The sequence below is a fragment of the Parasteatoda tepidariorum genome, chromosome 7 (assembly GCF_043381705.1).
Source record: "Parasteatoda tepidariorum isolate YZ-2023 chromosome 7, CAS_Ptep_4.0, whole genome shotgun sequence".
NCBI lineage: Eukaryota > Metazoa > Arthropoda > Arachnida > Araneae > Theridiidae > Parasteatoda > Parasteatoda tepidariorum.
In genome coordinates, this window is record NC_092210.1 from 41,040,462 (window position 1) to 41,064,076 (window position 23,615).

The window sequence follows — 23,615 nt, forward strand, 5'->3', positions numbered from 1 at the left end:
TTAGACATGTATACATTCTGAAACTTACATTCGCAAATTCACCATAAAATGTCGCACAGCATATTCTTCAAATACGATTACAGCTACATTTACCACCAAATACTGCTACTAAGATTATTTTTGTTTTCTTATATATGTTACCGGACAAAGTATGAAACGCCGGTATTGAATAGAATGCCTAGGCATTCTATACAATGCCGGATGTTTTCAGCAAAGTATGAAATGTGAGAGGTATTACATACTTTGCCCAGGCATTATATATAATACCGGATGCTATTTAGGCAAAGTATGAAAAAAACATACTGATGAGGTCATTATGTTATATTTATGATGTGCATGTTACTGTGAAGGACCGAAATAGGAGGTTGTTGACTTTCACCGGTGAATGTTGACAATCACATAGTCGCTTTGGTGAATGTCCGAAATATTTACTACATCCGATTTTATATTAATTTATTCGTGGATATAATTACATTTATTCGATATTATAATACTTACTGACGATAGATTAGAAGAAACATCAGTGTTCGGAGTATCAGGCTAATATATATCGGGCAACGGCACTGAACCTTAAAAAAACATCAGTGTAGGATATACCGGGCAGTGGCACTTGACCTTAAAAAAACTTCAGTGTAGGGTATACCGGGCAGTGGCACTTGACCTTAAAAAAGCATCAGTGTCTGGTATACTGGGCAAATGTATACCAGGCAGTGACACTAGACCTTAAAAAACATCAATGTCTGGTATACCAGGCAAATGTATACCGGGTAGTGGCAATTAACTAGAACTAGTATGATTAGACCTTTGGTAAATGTCCGAAATTTTTCTAAGTCTAGTTAAGTGCCACAACCCGGCAATACATTTGCCCGGTATATCCTACACTGATGTTTTTTTAAGGTCAAGTGCCACTGCCTGGTATACATTTGACCGGTATACCCTACAATGATGTTTTTTTAAAGACAAGTGTCACTGCCCGGTATACCCTACACTGAAGTTTTTTTAAGATCAAGTGCCATTGCCCGGTATGCATTTGTCCGGTTTACCCTACACTGATGTTTCTTCTAATCTATCGTCAGTGAGTGTTAAAATATTGATTAAATGTAATTATATCAGAGAATAAATTAATATCAAATCGGATGTAAAAAATATTTCAGACAATCACCAAAGCGACTGTGTGTTTGTTGACATTCACCGGTGAAAGTCGACATTCTCCAGATTTCGGTCATTCACAGTAACATGCATTTCTCAAAAATAAAAATGTCATTCTGAAAAAAGAAAACTGAGAGTTCCATTAAAAAAAATTTATTCAAAATGTTGAAAAGTAAAAAGTTGTGCAAGACATAATTTATGCCTGTCTTATTAAGGGAAACAAAATTTTCATATAAAAAAAAAGAAAATAACCTAATTGTCATTTTTGAATGACATTTTGACGAATGCATTTTATACTTTGCCGGTTTCTCATTTGGCATTCTATAGAATGCCTAGGAAATGTGTGAAATATACACCGAAGAGACATTACATTATAGCCACCCTGCTAATACCACGTAGGACGACCCTTAGTCCTCAAAAATGCTAGCACCCGCCGTGGCATTGATTCCACAAGGTGCTGATAGAGTCTGAGGTATCTGGTACTAAGCGCTTACCAACTGGTCCTGCAATTCCCTCACATTGCGAGGGGGTAGCGTGGCAGTATAAATTTGGTTTTCCAAGTAGGACCACAAATGCTCTATTGGATTAAGGTCAGGTGAATTTGGGGGCCAAGATATGACTTGAAACTCACTGGAATGTTCCTCGAATCAATCCATGACGTGAAAAATTTATCAGTATATTAACGATGAAATAAAAAACGTAGTAGGGTAAAGAATAAGATTTTTAAAAATGTTAAAATTTAATTAAATAGTTGGTAAAATAGTTCTGCGAAACACTTCCGAATAGGTGATTAAAAAATTACTTTCAAGATTAAGACGACATATAAGATGTTGAGAAATTTGCAATGATGTGAGAGATGTTTAAAAATGTTGACTACGTATTTTTATTATTATTTATAAAAAATATATTCAAGAAATTGATAAATATTTTATTCCAAATCTATTCATACGTACGTATATTATAGAAATTGTATCAGTTATTGAGAAAAAAAAACTAAAAAATAATCACATTAAATAAGCAAAATCTGGTGTATAATCATATTCTATCACAAGCATGCTTTTATAAAACTCAACATTCGTTGATTGAAATGTTTTATTCAAATTTCTTGACTAAATTTCAAATAGAATTTTAGACGACTAAAAAAGAAATATCGTATTTTATAGTTTTAAAGAAATAAAAATAAAAAGATTAGCAAACGATTATTAGCGAAAAAAATATGAATGAAATTTTACGCCACTGGCGCTAAGTCAAGTTCCTCGTAAGTTTATCACATTTTAATATTAATCGCCCCATTTAATCATTTCTTCATTGTCGCCAAATTATTTTTTTTTAAATAATTAATTTTAATTTTTCTCATCTTCTAATAAATAAAAACAATAGAAACTTTAGATTTTTCAATTGAAAAATATGTAGATTAAAATGGTATAGAAAAATCCCTACCTTATAATTCAAAATTTTTTCATCCTCACTTTAATTAAATAATAAAAAATAATAAATAATTATTAAAAATTATTTTTTGCATGAAATTATCTTTGGGTAAATGAGTTTTATGAGTGGGTGCAATTTTTTTTGAATTGCTTCATTAGTTTTGAAAATATGACTGAAAACGCAAAAAGCGAAATTAACATTAAGGGGTACGAACTTTGAATCGCTCTCCTGACCAAACTATGGGGACCACATTTCCCAGATTGCGGCTACCCCCTATATTTTGAAGATAAGGAAAATATGCAAATATGAAAATATCCAAATATGCAAAAAAATTATATGTTTATTCAGAGAAAGTACGTTTTTGTGTCTGATTTCGTAACTTAATTAATAGTTAGCACTAATTAATTAGCATATTTGAGGTCACCCCCCGGAACCATTAAGATTGGCACTTAGTTCGTGAAAATCCGATCATTAGAACGAAAGTTACTCAGGGTGATATCCTTTTTTTTTTGCGGACTGTACAAGTCGAAAATCTCTCGAATACTCAATTTATGTGTCAAATATATAACTAGTATTAACATAAAAACAACTTTAAAAGCACGGCTTCAAAGCAATCACAAGTATAAATGAACAGCTCTTTCCTTCCACTTGGTATCTTTACCAGATTTTCCACTTTCAGTCACCTTCGTATCCTCCGGTTACCACGGTTAATCTTGTTTTGATTTAATTTCGTATTTCCTTTTACATACGTACGTACGTACATACATACAGTATGTATGTATGTATGTATGTATGTATGTATGTATGTATGTATGTATGTATGTATGCATGCATGCATGCGTCCGTACGTACGTACATATATATATACGTACATACATACATACATACATACATACATACATACATACATACATACATACATACATAGTGTTAAAAAGAAGTCATTTTCGTTCCACTCATAAAAATATAGATTTCATATAGATAAATCCACTCAGAAAAATCATCGTTGATAAAAGCTATTTATTTATTATTTTCTAAAATGAGCTTAAGAAACACATCGTTAAACTTTGATATCTATGACTCTTGCATTAAGTCACAGAAATACACTTCGATATCTCTTAATCTTATAGTAATATTTTAACATCGTATATTCAAAATTTGATTTCACGAAAATTATTTAAACTAGTATAAACATTCTAGACAATACAAATATCAATTGAAGTAATAATAATTTTTTTTTTTTTGCTAATTTAGAAAGATTAAGCATAGAATTACTCTAAACAAGTAACATTCAATAGTAAAATAAACATAAATTTTGATTTTCATTAAATAATAATCAAACATGAATTCATGTTCATTACTTACATTTGATGCATTTAATGCGTCGTAATTAGGAATTCCATCTGCTTAAAAATTGCTCTGTTATTTTGTCTTTTCTAATTTGTTCATAAAAATCTTTTCTTCTTTCTTTCAACTTTCATAAGTTTTTTTAGGTGAATATTCAATAAGATGAAAAGTAATTTGAAAATTTAGCAACTTCAATTCTTTAACAGTTTGATTGAAATTAGATTGGGCAGCACTTTCAGAACAAAACTAATGATTTCTTTCTAGGTGAATTTAGTAAGATGTTAAAATTAAATTAAAAGAAGTATTGCGTTGCATATTATTTTCACAGTATCACAATATTAAATTCCATCAAATAAAAGAAACCAGCATGATAAAGCAACTGTAAAGAAGTTCTAAACTGAAATAAATAAAAAAAAATCAAATGGTTTAAAATATTCCAAACGAATTTTAAACTGCTAGTGTTTGATCTCTCTTTTCCAAAGATGTTGCCAATATTAAAACTAGAAAAAAAGTAAATTTTAAAAAAATAGTTTATATATATATTTAATTCGCGATCTCAACGCTTGAATAAGCCCTCTAGCGGGGAGGATATTTTCATGCTTTTATTTATTAAGTTCTCATTTAGTTCTATCAGAATCATTAGTTTTTTTTTTTTTTTTTTTTTTTTTTTTTTTTTTTTTTTTTTTTTTTTTTTNTTTTTTTTTTCTTTTTTTCAGCAGCAAATAAGAAGCAAAATTTCCCTAAGGAAAACACAGAACTTGAAAAACCATCCAGAACATTGGTAAATCATTCGTAAACAGAACGCGCCCGACATTTGAAGAACAATTTGTCAATAATTTTTTCCTTTGAATTATCAACAAACTTGCAACCGATAACTTCCGAATTCGTAATCGCATACTGTTAAAGATGGGAGTATGAAGGAAAAATACATTTTTTTTATCTTCAACTCGTTATAAATTAACGGGAAGTTATTTAATTCTACATTGCTTATTTCATTGTAATAAATAAATGTGATTCCAGTGCGTGCAGAACTGTAATAGTTATAGAATATTCTTCTTCTTTATATAATAGCATATATTTCTGTGAAAACAACAGTAAAGAAATACTTGAAAAAGTACCATTAGTGTTGATGATTAATAAATTTTTATCGTTTTCTTGGCAAGTATTTTCTTAATTTTGAATGCTCAATTTCAACTAGAATTCAGCTGTTCTGTTAAGTAACATAAGCTCATTGCTTTTAAGTTATTGAAATTCATATCGAGATCTTACAATTATAAAATTTTATTGCGTGGTATGTCATCTTAAAGTAATGAAGGGATAATCTATGTTTATATTATTGAGAATAAAATTTTCAAATGAAGAACATTTCAACTTGGAATTCTCCAGATTTATAAAGCAGGTAAGTGTTATGATTTCTAAAATAAAAAATTTGCTTGTAAATAATTTTTGCTCCAATTTTATGATATAGGGATGATTTTCTACATGTGATTAAGAACTTTGAGACTTAAAAAAAAAACAATATGAAAATTTTTCATTATTTCAATATAAGGAATTTTTGGAAGTTTTTTTTTTATTTTTATTGGAAGCATTCTTTATTTTACGTTTTTTAGTTAATAAATAATGATTTTTTATTGAAACTTTAAATTTTGTAATAGAAATTATTGTAAAAAAACTTTTTTGCAAAATAAAATGTGTTTATTATGTGTTTCTGTACTCTTTTCGCATATTTTAATGTTTGAAGTAATATGATTCAGAAAAGTATGGAATATAAAATTTAAATAGACCATTCATATTAGATCATAAAATTTAATAGAGCGATTTCGCAGGCATTAGGTTTTCTAATAAGAAAATAAGATACATATTTTCTTTCTGTTTATTTATAAATATTTTTCCGATGTGTTTTGGATGTTCCTTCCTTAAAAAAAAAATATGCTATTTTGTGTTGGCTTGCATAAAAAATAAGATCAAACATTTTTAATATTTAATAAGACACAATTAGGAAGGGGCGGTACCATGGTACACTGAAGTACTGATGGTTTTGTTGTTTTGCTAGCAGTCATTCGTCTCAAATAACAACGCCCCCTATAGGTCGCTGCGTTCACGAATAACAATTTGAAAATTTTTAATCCGCAGTTGGAATTTTTTCGAATTGTTCTTTGCAATACAATTTAAGGAATAGCGTTGAACGCTTTAATATTTAAAAAAAATAATTATGAAAGCTAAAGTAATTTTTTCTTTGTTTCATTTTTAGTATTTTATTTATTTATTTAATTGCAAGGAGAGAGCTATATAAATATCTTCATTAGTGTTTTTTCTCTAATCACTCATGTTTTTTTTTAATGAATAACAAATTAACCAAAATTGGTAACAATGGGATACCTGCAAGAGAGTGGGTATTTCGATCCAGATTGGTAGTTGAAACATATGGCATTTGTTTACGTTTTCAATTGTTCTTTCCAGTCTATTTCAAGTAAGCCAAGTACATCAAGTATCAATTCTCTTAAGTGACATATTCTATTTTTTTCACAAAGATTTCAATTCCTTCACTATATATTTTTTTATTGTTATTGGCATACATGACAGACCTGAACAATTTTCCATTGTTCATGATACTTTTGACAAGTGATGCTCAGAATCTGAGTGGCTGCATACATACACAGATGGTTCCTTTAATAAAATATGGAATTTTTTTCCAACCTTATCTTCTTTTACGACCTTGCAGGAAAATACCGAACTGCTTTATAGGAGAAGTAGAGATTATTCGAATTGCTCTTAAACACTTATTGATTTATGAAGATAAAACTTATCAAGTAATGGTATTTTCTAATATCCAAACTGCAATCCAGGTGATTAGTTCAACCAAGCCAACATCATTAAAAGAATCTCCACACAAATTTCACAATTCTTAAATTGGTTTCAATTTTAAAAAATAAATAAACCAACATTGACAAAAAAAAAAATAAGGCAGAGCACTAGAGTATAGAAACAGAAAATGAATTTAAAACAAATACTTTATTGGAACACTTTATGCACTATAATATACAAATGTATACAAACATATAATTCAAACCAGCCATTTTTAAATGAAAATTTGAATAAATTTACACCCATAATCTGAATGAAAAAGTATTTCTGACAATAATTTGCTACTATGTCTTTACATATGCAAACATTAAAAAAATATTAGGATTAAAAAAATTTTAATCTAAAAATTTACAGCCTTATGACAGCAAACAAGTGTTTTTACAATCTTAAATTCACAATTTTAAAATGCTTCAAATATTTAAATAACTAACAATTAATGAAAGAAAAAAGTTATTCACAAAAACTGGTAATGGTGAGTAAAATAATTGTAAAATACATTTTAATATTCATTAATTCTCATTTTAAGCAATGAAGAAAAATAAAAACAAACATTCTTTTTCAGACCCATAGCGTATAAAAATATTTATAAGCAATTGCCACAATCCACATTTATTCTAAAAGAAGCTATTGACATAGAGAAACAAACAAAAAAAGTTTACAAGGTATATGTATAGATAAATACAGTAGAATATGCATTTAACGAGGAGATTGAGAAATGGAAAAATGCTCATTTAATCGGAATTCAAGGTTAGCACATTAAATTCAAACATAAAAAAAGTCAACTTGCAATAAATGTTTCACATAATTTTTTTGTAATGCCTCAGAATTTTGTTTAATTTAGGTTAATTAATGCATAAAATGCATTAATGCATAAGATATTTCATAATCTATATTTTATGCAGCTTTAAAAAACAGCTCAAGATTTTGTAAAGACTCAACAGCATGCAGATGTTTTAAATAAAGTTTTTCTTCACAGTCGCCACATTTACTTACCTAATATGGGAGCTTTGTAAGTGTGATTTTCAGCATGTATACTTAAATATAATATATGAAATAAAATTTCACACAGCACTATGGAAAACAGGAAAAAAAATTGGTGCAATAAAATGAACTAAACTATATACAAGTCGTTTAATTCAATCTTTAATCATAAATTGAAAATTTGCACAAATAAATAAAATGTTTTTGATTAATCTGCTGTATGAAAATCAATCATTTTTTTAATACTACTAGCCAGGGGTAATTGTAAGCTCAATTAAAAAATCCTGAAAATTTCTTGCATAAAATCATTAATGATGCATTTCAAAAAATTAATGTCCTTATAAATTTAAATCATTGATATTTTCACAAAGTGAAATTCTACATAAATTATATACAACATAATTTAAATTAACAATTATGTTTTTAGTTTACTTTTATCTCTAATCACATTTAGTATTCTACCAGAAAAAATATTTACAAATGAAAGAGATGCCAAGTATAAATTCTAGTTCTAATATTTTTAAATAAAACATACAAGAATTTGTATTCATAAATGTGATCGATGATTTCTGTAAACTTCTGGACTTTGGATTTCTTGATCGCGGTTATCGAAAAATCTGGAAATCCGGATTTTTTCCGGAGCACAATCATCTCTGACTAACATAAATTTTTCAATGAAACTAAAATGCATATTACTTTATAGAAAATTCAAGTTCTTAAAATGAAAAATTAAACTATTTAGGCAATTAAAACTTTACATAACAATGTTCATAATTTTAAGAGATACTTCAGAGACACCATAAAAAAAGTAAAAAGTTTATATATTTCTTTACTTAAAGATGTTGACAAAATCCTCCTTCACGTGACTTGAACTTCTAAAATAAAATGCTTTCTGAATTCATAAAAAATCTCTTTAATTATCAGATTAATTACTTACCACAACTGAAACTTGACATTACTCGACCTTAAGGAACAAATTGATTTTTACAACCTATATATACTTTTGAAAAATATAACAGTGAAAAATATAGCTGTGAAAATAAAATGTTTAAGAAAAATACTACAAAACATTAAATGAATAATCCCAAGAAACTGAAGCAGTAAGATATTATCTGATTAAAAACTTCATTCGCTTCAAAAACATATTATAAACATATCAAAAACATATAAGAAATAAAAGTCAACAAGTTTCAAACTTGTAAATGGGCACTGGTGCTTGATCTCTCAAAAGTTGCTGGCTGCAATTTCCTATTAATATAATTTTGAAGCGAATGAAGTTTTTAATCAAGTACTTTAAGAAGCTTAAACAAAAATTATTATTTCATAAGAAAATCATTATTGATGTTCATTAAAAATTATAACTTAATGATAAAACTACTAGTGATAAAATGGATAAAAAGTCTTACATGATAATTATATGTCTATTAAATTTACACCATTCATTTGTCGATTAAATAATACACTATGTAACCTCAGTAATGAAAAAATATTAAAAATAATACAGGAGTCATAACATTTATACCAAAAAATGCACAAAGGTTAAAAAAAAAAAGTAAAAAGATAAAGCATAAATATTGAACAAAGCACTAAACTAATAATTGAGTGGGTCTGCAAGGAAAATTAAATTTTAATCAAAACATTTCTACAAAAATTTGTTTGTAAAATGGTTAATTTATTTCAAATATTTATAAAAAATTAATGTTATAGCAAGATTAATATTTTTAAAAAAATTACAAGTATTTTACTAGAATTTATATTTTTACATAGACAAGCAAAAATTGTTTCAAATTTGGTCATCAGGTGTTTCATAAAATCTCTAAACAATTTTCATTGCAACTACACTATATTTCTGGCTAAAAATATATTATATATCCCATATTTCTTCAAAATTCAAAATGTATTTGAGGTTTTTTCAAGAATTTTCCAAATTTCTCAATTTTTACTTTTATTATCTTACTTTCATTTTTTCTTTAATTTGAATAGAATATTGGTTAAGAATGACAGGTTTGATTGCAGCAATTTTTTAAACTTCAGACAACACCGACAAGCTTTACATGCATATTTACACAACAGATTATAATAGTTTTATAACATTCGTCAATTCTTCACTTTAAAACAAAACAATATATCTCAACATGTGATTTAATAAATCTATTAACATCATCTAACAATTCTTTAAACTACAGGATGAAGTCTACATCATCTAATAGTTATGTTGGAGAAATAAAAAGCGAATATATTTTTTCAGGCGATACAATGGAAACTTTAAAATCTAAAGGACTTATTTTACTTTCTTTCTCAATTAATTGATCTCTTAGAGTTTTCCAATCATGCAGATTCGAATACATTCTTGAAAGACTGTCTCCATCACCTAAATGAGCATATATTCTCAAAAGACCCCTATATTCAAATTCCAGTCCACTGTATGATTTCCCAAAGTGAGTGATACCTAAAATATAAATCAACAAAAAACATTCAAGAATTCCGTCTTACGTAAGGAAATAAGTTTCCTGAAAGCATTTTTCAATATCACCATCCACGAAAAAAAACAATAATGTTTGACATAGTGAATTAATGAGTTTTACATTTGTATTAAATTAAAAAGTTAGCTGTTACAATGATTGTTAAGAGAATAAAAAATTTATGTTTGCTTTTTATAACATGTAATAAAATAATTAATTGATTTAATTTAATTAAAAGTGGATTAAAAAATAAAATTAAGAAGTTTTAAAAGCTAGGAAATATGTAATACCTATTATCACAATATACATAACCGTCAACTCTTCAATACATAATTGCCAACTTTTCCCAAAAGATTTGATTTTTCCTTTAAGGTGGGGCAAAATTTAGATTTTAATAATTTATTTATGATTTAAAAAATTTATCTTAAATTAATTTGATTAAAATTATATATAAATATTTTTAAAAACATATGAAGAAGGCCGGATAGACATTTAATTTGAATTTTAGGTGCTAACGAATTTTAAAACATTCCTTCTTACTTACATATCTTTATGTAATTGTTACTTTCCTATCATATTGTCCTCAAAAGTGCATATGTTGGCAACTGTGCATATAATAAGATAAGCACTAAATGTAGAAAAGCAAAGGATCACAACGCAGAAAGAGTTATAGTATAAAGGATTTTGAAGATTAAAGAGAAAAAAATTTCCTTCTAGATCCTGCTAGATTTCCTTTCTTTCTCAATTATCTGTCATTTTGAAGAAGGGTTAAAAATTAACAGTAATCCCTAGATCTAAGATCACTTCAATTTGACTCAGACCATCATCAAAAAATTATCAGTAGTACATCCAAACCAGCAATTGATGTAAAAGATATGTTGTTTTGGCTGTTTTGATCTTCGGTTTCGTGGTTTGTTATTGTCTCAAAACAGTATATTTCATTATTATTATTTATGTATATATCTGTATTATAATTTTTCATATAAATACCTTTCATTAAATTATTTGAAGAAAAAAAAGCTAGTAGCAATGAAAATGTATATGGACTCGTAATATCTTTTAATTGATTAAATTTTCTTAGTTTCACCCCAGTCAAGTTTATGCATATTCTAGTTTACATATTTTAAAATAATGACAGCTACTTTCAATATTTTCTTTAAAAAAGTCAAACGTACATAAAAATATATATATTTCAATGATTGCAAAAAAATCTTTCTTACAATAACAAACAAAATTTCAAGTTTAAGCAATACAAGTTAAATGCCCAATTAGGAGAATTTATTGTGCAAAGTTTAAGCCAAAATTAGGACTAGATTTAATTCCTAAAAGTATGTATTGTCAAAAAGTAACAAAAATAAGCGTCTATTAAATATAAGAAGAAAAAGAGCACTTCTTTGAACACGTATTAACTTTTTTTACTCTGGTACACATGGATCTTTGTTTCAAAAATTTTCTAGTTTTCAAAACAATTTGCTTCTTTAAAATGTTTACAAGACAGAGTAAAAAAAAATAGAAATAATTCTTAATTATTACACAACCTACCTATATCTATGGCTTGCAAATGCAATGTTTCAGCTTCCTTATAAAGTAGCATATCATAATTATACAAAGATGCTAAATGGCCCACAGAAATGGCAACTTCATAATCATTACCTCCTAGCAGAGTGGATTTAATAGTAATAGCCTTCAAAAGCATTTCTTCAGCAGCCTTAAAATAAAATCAAGATTTATAAAAACTTTTTAAATTTACAAAATAAATAGATAAATTCCCAAGAAATAAAATCCAATACTCCTGAACTAAACTCAGTGGCTCAATAGCCCATAGAGGGCCAAGGCCTACTGTTCCCATCTCAATTTTCTTGACTTTTGGGCTCCGGGGTGCTAGAGCAGATGTTCCGGTTGGGTGGTCAGTCCAACGCGGAACCCCCATTGCTGGGTTATGTATGCTTGGTACTCATTTTATCAACCCACTGAAGGGATGAAAGGCTGAGTTAACTTTGCCTAGCCCGAGGGCCGAACCAAGGACCTGTGGCAAGACAGTGCAAAGCGCTACCACTCGACCAACGGCCGTCAAACCAATACTATTAGTTCTAAATAATAAAAACATAATATATGTGAAACTTTAATTCATGCTATTAACAAAATACCATTTACTTCTACCTTACATTATGTAAGGTACGTAGCATGATAACATGAATACAAAAAAATTTACGATACTTTTAGAATATAAAATACTTGATAAATTTAGATTCATATTTTTATCATGAATTCAACAAAGAAAAGTAACTTTGAGCTTTGTAATGTTCTAAGAATATTTATAACTAAATATAATGTAACTAAGAATATTTAATATATTATATATAATGTAACTAAGAATATTTTCCTCTAATGAAAAATTATATGAAAACACTACAAACATATTTCCAAAAAGAAAGATGTCAAGAGTGTTATGTAAGGATGGACATCAAGATACCTTTTTAAAATCATCATAAAAATTGAAGACAAAAAAAAAGAAACATATGTATTAAGGGTGGCAAATGAATATTTAAAAACAGAAAATTGCTAGAACAAATATAACCAAATAGTTTCAGAGTTATAAAACTTCAAAAAAGTCATATTTATAAATTTCTAAAGCGCTATTCAACTGATTCCATTCAAATTTTATGCTTTGACATTTGAAATTACACATTTCAAAATAGTATACCTTACAATTCTAAGTTCCTTGACTGTTATTAAATGAAATAATAAAAAATTAAGAAATAATAAATAAAATTTATTTTTTTATGTATCTTGTGACAATAGAATTTTAAAATGGAGTGAAAAAATGTTGTGACTGACTTAAAAAGTTATATGCTTGTTATTTGCATGTTCTAAACTAGGTTCTTTCTTGAAAATTCTATATCTTTTTTTTTTTAAAGATTTTTGTGAATTTTTTGTTTGTAAGTGTATACTCCAATTGTAAGAATCAGTAACAATTTGCAAGAATTAGTAATAAAAATACTCATATGATAAAAATGAATTTAATTGTGCACAACTATTTTTTAATGAATTAAAAGAGATCTAACTCAACATTATGAACCGAAAAAATCGTTTAAGAACTCTACAGTATTTACAAAACAAAGATCAATTTTCCTGACTTTCCCTAAAAATATCAACTTCCCTTGGCTTTTTCAAGCATTCTCGGTTTTCCAGACTGCCATATTCCCTGTAAACAAAAAGTTAAGTTCAAAATGCTAACGATTAAAAGCAGAAGGTATGCATGAACGATAATATTCAAGAACAATCAACTTTGTCATCATCACGACACTTTTCTATGAATTTCTTCTAGCCTGATGGGGCCCTTGCACCCTCTTAGAGTTTTTCTCCTTCATTTTGATACAAATTTTTGAATTAAAATTGGATAACATGAATTTATATTTGTGTTTTAAAATCTTTACACATTTTGCATTTGTGTTGAAACAAAAAAATTTGTAACCAATTATGAATCTTATATCTTAGATATTAATTCCATTTTCACACAAATTGATTTTGCTATATTTTTATTACTTTTGTTTCTTTCCCTCTGTCAAAGAAAAATATCTAAATAAATAATACTATTTTATGTGTATTCTTCCATTAGTTGAAAAGGATCAACAATTCCATATAAATATGTATTTTGTTCAACATTGAAATAAATTTAAAAACATATGTTTAAATATTTAAAATATGAAATTAAAATATTTAAAAATTAATATATTTAAAATAAATCCCAATTTATTTAACAAAATATACTTTTTTTCATCATTAATACACTACATTTTTAAAGAATGAATTGACTTCTAAACATTTTGTAAGACTAAAATGAAATAACCAAATTATTACAGCAAATTTAATAAACTCAATTAAAAATAATTAAAAAAACACCATAAATTCACCAATGTAACCAGTAACTAAGCTTTTCGTTGTTGATTGGTGCTAAAACCATTTAGGTGAGTATTGCAGTTTTGCCGTACATTGAAGAAAAAAAAACATGTTTTTTTATATAATTTTTTCCAGTGCTTCTGTTTTCAAATTTGCCATAATATAATTGTTGCCAATAAAATCTTTAAAATAAAACCTTTTTATGTGGTAATGTAAAAAAAATATGCATATTAGTTTAACAAAAAAGTCTTAAAGAATAATTTAATAAGTTTTGAATTGGTTATTTGTAATTTCTCCTACAAGTATAATTATTCTTGATCTGAAATAAATAAGCTCTTGTCTACAAAAAAAGCTATCTTACACACAGAATTTTTTTAAGACAAATAGGTAGTCATGAATCAAACCTCAACTACATAACAGAAAGCAACATAAAAAAAAATCTGCCAAATCTAAAATAGGAAATTGTACAGATAAAATTAATATCAGATAACAGCAGTAACAGAGATTAAAAAAAATTTTACATTATAAGCTAAAAAAACAGTTAAATTTAAGACGAAAAATATTAACTATGAAGAAATATTAAACTTGTACGTACCCCATATTTTTTCATGGACTGATATAATCTGCCAAGGTTACCGTAGTGTTTTGCAGCGAGAACATTCATTTCACCCAAGTAGTTTTTGGTAACACGAAGAGCAGATAAGTGGAGTTCTTCAGCTCTCTGAAACAATCTGTGCTGTGTTTCATAATCATGACTATCATTAGCAATTTCTTCAAAAATTAAAGCTGTGAAATCAAAAAAAATTAAGTCATTTTATATTGAGTTAATATTTTTTTAAATAAAAAAAATTCATAAATAATTAATAAGATATTTATAATTGTATATATTATTTTATTACATATTTATATTTTAATTATATATTTATACCTTTAAATTAAATAATTGAATGGATATCAAACATAAGAGTCATACACATTTCCATAAAAATTTATTATGTAAAATTTAAGTATATCATGTTGCAGAAAGAACTAAATTGATTCCCTGTCTCTTCAGTGAAGATTCAGTTAATTCAAGTAATTCTGTTAAATATTATCATATAAGTTGACTCAAAAAACTATAATATTTAACAATTTTATATCTTAAGTATTAAATTCAAAATATTTAAACTATTTTTAAATGTGACAAATGAAACTTTCTACACATAACTAGTTTCATACACAAACAAAAACAGTAAAGAAAATATCACAAAATATTTTACAAATGTATTTAATATGCATGAACAACACAAACTCAAAATGAAGTAAAGGCACCCAATGTCTGTTATCTACATATTTTTATAACTTATATTAGCAGTTTTTTAAAGATAGTTCTTATATCTGTTTTTATTAAAGAATTTCACATTTCTAATCTTGCTAGTAGAAGTTGAGGAAACATATTCCAGATTTGTTTAAAAAAATACCTGTATATCTATTAAAATTTTATTACATTAGAAAAAATGTCATTTTATTTCTGGTGATGAAATTTTTAAAAAACTTCACTAGTTGACTGGAAAATATTTCACTACCCTAGCAGCAAAATAACTTGGCCCTTTTTCGACTAATATTCATAATCTTGGCCCAATAAGGGATCAAAAGGCCATCATTTTTCCGATTGGTCCTATATAGAATTGTCCGATTCACCCGATATTTTACAGTTACTTTACAACTAATATCAGCCCTATATAGAATTGTCAGATTCATCCAATATTTTATATTTATTATTAAGCCAGTATAGGCCCTATATTGGCCAATATATGTTCTATATAGTACATCCTAGGACCAATATTAAAAAATCTAGGCATTGCAATATGGGTCCCTTAGTGTATCTTCTTAGCAGACCCATATTGATCCAATATTTAACCTAACTGGGGCCAAGGTAAAATTGTTAGGGTACTTACTACTGTTAACTTTTGAACCATCTATTAGACTTCTATTATTAACTACTGTTACTAATAGTTATTCCATTGACTTTGAGAACCTGTGAAACTCAAATGATTAACATGCTGATTTTAATCACTGAGTTTATCCACTCGTCTTGAATTGAGACCCTATGTGACACCCATTGATACCCTATGTGTAAGACAAGAAAAATATTTTTATAATTCTGAAGAAGTTTCCTGGATTATGGTTGGTAAAAAAATAAAGAAAAGAAAACAAAAAAAAACTTATTGTTTTTGAAATGTAAAAGAAAAAAAAATATTTGAAATTTCTGACATTCAAAACTAATTTATTTATTTTAAAACCACTAATTCACCAAGCTATGTAATTTGATTAGTTTATTTAAGGGTGGGGAGGGGATGCGGATGACAACACAATTTGATTGTTTACATATAATTTGCATAAATATTTTATATTTGATTGGTTAAAGACAAATTTAACCTGAAGATTAAAAAAAAAAAAAGTTTATTTTGTATTTTCAATGCTTATTAAGCCATACATAGTGCATTGATAATGTATACAAATTTATTACTAAAAAATGGTTGTTTATTGTTATTCAAACCCCTAAAAAGTCAAATGTAATGGAGTAAAAAATTTAATATTTTTTAAATAGTAAAATTCAAGAAAATTATTCAAGTTAATTATTTTATGAAAAATCACCTGTCAAAGAGGTATTATAGTCAAAAAACCTCAATTTTAATGTTCCTCAAATTTTAAAGAGTTCATACGCCATTAGCTAGTACAAAATTAAATTTGTGCCATTAAAATAAAATTCTTTAAAAAAAGATTGAATATAATTTTCCTGCTACACTAAATTTTAGTACTTATACAAATAGGAAAAAATAAAACGAACAGAAGAAATTCTAACTTGCAAACTTAGTAATTAAAAAGATTTTATCAAAAATATTTTTTTAAATTATTTTTATAATAAAAGAAATTTGAACAACAAGCATGATTTTATTTAATTAACAAAAATATAAATACCTGGTCAAATAAATCCTTACAGTTTTAAAAAACTATTTTTAAAATATCTGTATCACAAAAAAATACCTGTTATTCTTTTAGCTGAAGGAAGTAAAAAATGATCCTCACTCAACAGACTCTCTTTAATGGTACATGCTTTTTCAATGTGTTCCCTAAAAAATATAAAAAGTTATTACATAACTTTCCACTATGAAAAAATGGCTTAATAAAAAGAGAACATATAAAAACACCATGTTCACTGAATAACTTAAACAAAATTAAAAAGTTATAATTTTATATTGAAAAAGAATAATACCATTCATTGCACAATCTTTATGACGAAACAAGACTACCATGCTTAATGTACTAAAATTAAATGCATTCACCAAAGATAATGCATTTCCAAAGATGACCTAAATTTACAGTTCTCAGTTACTCATTAATAATTTCATTTTGTATAGTAAGGGCAAGCAAATCAGCTTTTTTCCATTCCTACATTTAGAATCTTTAAATCTTATTAGTAAATTGAGACAAAACGACCACAGAAAATTTTTTTATGGTTTATAAAGAACTGGTATTATGCAGAGAAGCAAAGGTGATTCAAACAGTTCAATATACAGAATTGTTTGGAGCATGGAATAGAAGAAAAATAATTGCTAACAACCAGAAAAAAATTTTTTTTGATAAATTTTGTAAACAAAAAAATAAATAAATTTAAGAGCTTTTGGAGCACTTTGAAACTTGTTAAAGTGATATTTAGTTTCATGTTCCAAAAATACACAATGATAAATAATGATGCAATAAAATGTAAGAATTCCAATAAAAAGGTATTATCACTTCTCTATAGGCCCTTAATTTTCAATAAATGTACACTAGCACTATTTAGCAAATTATATTAGACTTAGAGGGTAAAACAAACTAGATAAGCCAAAATATTCGTAAAAATAACTCAGTGAATGATAATTTAATAAGTCATATTGAAAAATCCAAATTGTCAGCACATGACCTCAATCTTTATCACTCTATGGGTTAAACATTATATTTTACTAGTTTTTATGCATTTTGAAAAGTGTATGATAAAAACTTTTCCACAGTATTATTGTTTTTCTTTATCCTTATAAAAATCTTAAAAAATTGAAAATTATAATAATAATTGAAAATATAATTAGAAATAATTTTTAAAAAAAAAAACAGAAAATCAAATATCCATATTCAAATTTCCCGAATGAAATGTGAAAAAATCAGCTTCAGTATGCACAGAAATATCAAGAACCTCTTATTTTTTCCAAAAACAATCTTATATAAAACTTGGCAGAATAAAAATAATATTCTTAACTTTCAGTTCAAGTTAAGTTACTTATTATTAAATGAAAACATTTGAGNAAGACAAATATTTACTTTGCATCCTTAAAGTTGCCAGTCTTATACTCATTCACATAGCAAGCATATGCTATATCTTCATGAACAGCGGCTACTCGTAGATTTTGGCCACCCAAAATGCTTGTCAATATGTTTAATACTTCCTACAAACAAAATTACATAATGAATACTTTAACATATGCCACAGTAAAAAGCCCAAGTCTGATAAATTCAAAGTTTTACCATTAAAACCTATCAAAGTGGTTTGGTAAAAGTAAGAAAGCATGCTTAGTATGATTTCATTTCAGCATTTTACCAAGCCTTTGCCATGAAACCTAGGAGTTTGATTTCCCAAGCCTCTTTAGCAAATCTTAGATTTTACTAGAAAAACTTGGGATTTATTGAACTTAGGGTTTTTACAGTAAGATACAACATAATAGTAAGATACAACATAATAGTAAGATACAACATAATAGTAAGATACAACATAATAATAAAATGCACTTACTTGGTACACTGTAATTGAGTGATGAGTGGAATCTATATGCAAGAGAAAGTAACCATAATCCATCAAAGCATCCGCCATTACTAAAGTACGTCGACCACAGCATTTTCTACAAAATTAAAATTACATACTTAACATTTTAAAAAATGTTTTAAAACAAAATACAAAACATATTGCTCTCAGGTGAAAAGCGCAGAATTGATTAGATAGGACTCAATGAGTATTTTCAATGAAAAAAAAAATTTAATTTTGATAGTATTCCTACATCATTTCCAACAAAGCAAAATCATTACCTATGTTTAGAGATACAAATATTATTCTTAATTTAAAATAATTTTTAAAAACTTTAAATGTTCATTTACAAGAATTGGACTGAATATAGACTTTGTGAAATCTGTTAATATAAAAAATAGGTTCTGAAAATTGCATAACAAGGTTACAAATTAATTAATTCAAATTAAAAAATTTCACCTATCTCAAAATGTAAAACAGCTAAAAAGGAAAATGGAGATTGAAGACTTAATTACAGAATATTGATAATTTGGAAACATAAAATCAATAATTAATATTTTTTTAGAGAATGCCTAAAAACTATTGAGTCTTTTAAGCAACCTTGATGAAAAGTATACATTTTAATTCATTTCAACGTCATCAATAAACAATATATCTAAAAAGTGGATGTGGGCAATGAAGTGGTAGGCCACCTCCATATTTTAAGCAACTACTAATTCAAGTATCAGGACAAAATAACCTTCTAGGGAAGCCTCTTGAGAAAAATTAACCTCCATTATCTTTACATATAGAAGAAAATCTTGCCATAATTAGTTCAATAGCAATGTGACTCTTAATTTTTTCTGCTCAAATAATAACTTTTGTCGGAGTCAGAATTATGTCATTATGTAAAGTAGTAAATCAATCAGTTCTAAATAATTGTCACAGGGATGAGATTGGCTAAAAAGCAAAAAAGCTGAATTTCCAAGCGAGTAAATTTTACGCATGTGCAATCGTTTAATATTAAATTCCAGACAGTTTAAGATAATAAATAACTATGTGTTGAGATAAAATTGTTTACTAATTTATTATTATATAAATGATTACATCGATACTTAACATTTAGTAAAAAGTAAAATTACAAATTAAAAAAAATAAAGCTAGAAATTATATTTTTCTTCAGTTCACATAAGNACAAAATTACATAATAAATACTTTAATGTATGTCACAGTAAAAAGCCAAAGTCTGATAAATTCAAAGTTTTACCATTAAAACCTATCTTTTCCCAAAGTGGTTTGGTAAAAGTAAAATAGTATGCTTTAGTATTATTCCATTTCAGCATTTTACGAAGCCTTTGCCATGAAACCTAGGAGTATGAATTACCAAGCCACTTTAGTAAATCTTAGATTTTACTAGAAAAACTTAGGATTTATCGAACTTAGGGTTTTTACAGTGATATATACATGATAGTAAGATACAACATAATAGTAAGATACAACATAATAGTAAGATACAACATAATAATAAAATGCACTTACTTGGTACACTGTAATTGAGTGATGAGTGGAATCTATATGCAAGAGAAAGTAACCATAATCCATCAAAGCATCTGCCATTACAAGAGTACGTCGACCACAGCATTTTCTACAAAATAAAAATTACATACTTAACACTTAAAAATATATTTTAAAACAAAATACAAAACATATTGCTCTCAGGTGAAAAGTGCAAAATTGATTAGATAGGAATCAATGAGTATTTTCAATAAATAAAAGAAATTAATTTTGATAGAATTCCTACATCATTCCCAACAAAGCAAAATCATTACCTATGTTTAGAGGTACAAATATTATTCTTAATTTAAAATAGTTATTAAAAACTTTAAATGTTCATTTAGAAGAATTGGACTGAATATAGAGCTTACTAAACCTGTTAATATAAAAAATAGGTTCTGAAAATTCATTTATTTAAATTCAAATACATAATACAAATTCATTTATTTAAATTTAAAAATGTCAACTATTTCATAATGTAAAACAGCTAGAAAGAAAAATGGAGATTGAAGACTTAATTACAGAATATTGATAATTAGCAATAAAAAAAAATATTTTTAATTTTTTTTTCTTTATTTCCAATGCAGCAGGTGATATAGACATTATCCTAACGCCGTACAGAGATCAAAAGAAAAGAAAAATACAAATACAGAACATATGAAATATTCAACATACAAAAACAAAACATCAAACACAAAAATTAAATCAAGAACAATTAGCAAACATAAAATCAACAATTAATACTTTTTTAAAGAATGCCTAAAAACTATTTAGTCCTTTAAGCAACCTTGATGAAAAGTGTACATTTTAATTTATTTTAACGTCATCAATAAACAATATATTTAAAAAGTGGATGTAGGGTAATGAAGTGATAGGCCACCTCCATATTTTAAGCAATTACTAATTCAAGTATAAGGACAAAATAACCTTCTAAAGAAGCTTTTTGAGAAAAACTAACCTCCATTATCTTTACATATAGAAGAAAATCTTGCCATAATTAGTTCAATAGCAATGTGACTCTAATTTTTTCTGCTCAAATAATAACTTTAGTCAGAGCCATAATTATGTCATTATGTAAAGTATTAAATCAATCAGTTCTAAATAATTATTAAGAAGTTTCTTTACTTTTCTACATTGAATAATGATGACTAAAACTCTACTATAGTAAATAGCATACATGCTACAGCAATATACATGCACAACCTTTTGTACTGAATTAAAGTCATGCTCACTTCACATCAAAGAAATGAAGGGTTGTTACTTATGCCATAAGTTTGATTTTAAATGCAAAAAAGTCCTACCCCAGACTGGATTTGGTCTCATCAGGCCAAAGATAACATAGAAAGCTAATATATATGCAATCTAAGGAAAAGCTACATATAATTTGAAAATGGCACAACTAAAAGTAATCATATATTTAAAAAAAAAACTATTATATTTACTTATACTTTACACTTATCATTAATTCAAAGAACATCAACAATTTCATTCACAATTTAACCTTTAACAACTGTTTTTTAAAGACAATTAGGAGACATACACAAAATCAAAATTATCAATTAATTACCTAGCTTTGACTAATGCTTGCTTGATTAAAAACTCTCCTCTCTTAAAACACTTTTTCATTAAACATGCCTGAAATATAAAAACATACCAAATAAAGAACTATAAATGCTTTAGCAAGTAAGCCTATTATAGTTTATGATACTATTCTGGCACTTAAAAAATTATCTAATGCTGAAATTTTGCATAATTACACAAAGTTTGCAGTTATGAAATAAAACAAAGCAATTAAGAAATTAAAGAGCATACTAACAATGCTCAGTTTAGAACATATTATCAGTAAAATAAGAGCCTAATTTTAAATCAAAAATTCTAACATACCTTAGATGCATTACAAAGAATGTTGATAATTTCCTAAAATGAAAATTATTAAGGTTTAGTCAATTATAGCACAAGAATAACATAAAATTTAACTTTAAAAAGCTTAAAACAATTTTAAATATTTATTAATGCTCACTCAAAGCAGAATTTACAACAGTATCTATTCAAAATGTCAAATTTGTGAGTGACTCCTAAGCAGTCGGGCAGAGATTATTATAGTAAAAATTGAGTTTAATGTAATATATATTTAGCACAATTGGAAAACATTAAATATAGTACAATTATGCACAAAAACTGAATTTATTTCTAGTTTTATACAATCATATTCTATCATTGCCCAAAAGTTGTAAAACAGATTCTTATTTTAAGCCTAATAAAAGAATCAGAAGAAAAAGATAAACTTTCAGATGACAGAATTAAATTAAATCTTTTCATTTTAAAGAAAGAAACAAAAAGAATTGTAATTTATTGTGTTCTAATTTGTACCAACTTAAAGCTTCTTTAAATGAATTTCCTTAACATACCATCTCAAGTACTTTGTAAACAAATAATACAATAACTAGAAAAATGAAAATTGTTTTTTCTTAGTATCAAATTTCAAAAAAGGAAAACTATTCCTTATTTTTCCTAAATGAAGATGAAAAAAATCTTTTCTGTTTCAAATCTTCACTTGTTCTTTTTTTTTTCTTTTTTTAATATGAATTGAAAATTACTCTGTGGTGCCTATTGCCATGCTGGAGGGTTTCTGCTACTGGGGATGTTCAGAACCTGTTTAACTTCGTTTAATTAAAATTAAAAATTACATGTTAAAAGCAAATTTATTGAATTTATCCAAGTAATAAATATGTAAAAGTTTCTTTATTAATCTAATTTAAAAGGCAAAGGGATTCAATCAGGAAAGAGCAATATAAATTAAATTATAAAATTAATCTGATTCTTAGCAAAATATGAAATAAAATACTCACCTAGATTTATCTAAGTTAACCCATCTGGGTAAAGTGAACAATATGTTTTTCATTAAATAATATATTTAATTGTTTAATGTAATGGTGAATTCTCTCAATTTTATTAATTTTTTTCCCCTTTGCAATTATTCAAAAATATATTTCATGCAGCCAATGAATATAAGACTATGTTTTATCTTCATTTTACTTCAGAAAATATCAGATATATAACAGAAAGTAATTCTAATTACATTATTGTCTAACCATAATATTAATGTACCAGCCAATAATACTTTTTTTTTTTTC

At 26.5% G+C, this 23,615-nt stretch overlaps 1 protein-coding gene across 2 annotated transcripts in view; it reads right to left on the reverse strand.

The window, feature by feature from the left end:
• Positions 1-6,917: 6,917 nt before the first annotated feature.
• LOC107442113 (Protein interacting with APP tail-1) overlaps positions 6,918-23,615 on the reverse strand; it is a 29,359-nt gene continuing 12,661 nt past the window's right edge. Inside the window, exons 7-14 of one of the 2 annotated variants that reach the window (XM_043040280.2) lie at positions 22,366-22,398; positions 22,049-22,116; positions 18,940-19,045; positions 18,471-18,595; positions 17,160-17,245; positions 14,728-14,918; positions 11,775-11,940; positions 6,918-10,219 (exon numbers count right to left, since the gene is read on the reverse strand). In XM_043040280.2, the coding sequence (XP_042896214.1) occupies positions 9,981-10,219; positions 11,775-11,940; positions 14,728-14,918; positions 17,160-17,245; positions 18,471-18,595; positions 18,940-19,045; positions 22,049-22,116; positions 22,366-22,398 (1,014 nt within the window). In that variant the 3' untranslated portion in view covers positions 6,918-9,980. Of the gene's footprint in view, positions 10,220-11,774; positions 11,941-14,727; positions 14,919-17,159; positions 17,246-18,470; positions 18,596-18,939; positions 19,046-20,466; positions 20,573-22,048; positions 22,117-22,365; positions 22,399-23,615 lie in introns of both variants that reach the window. The other variant, XM_043040279.2, reaches the window with a different exon arrangement.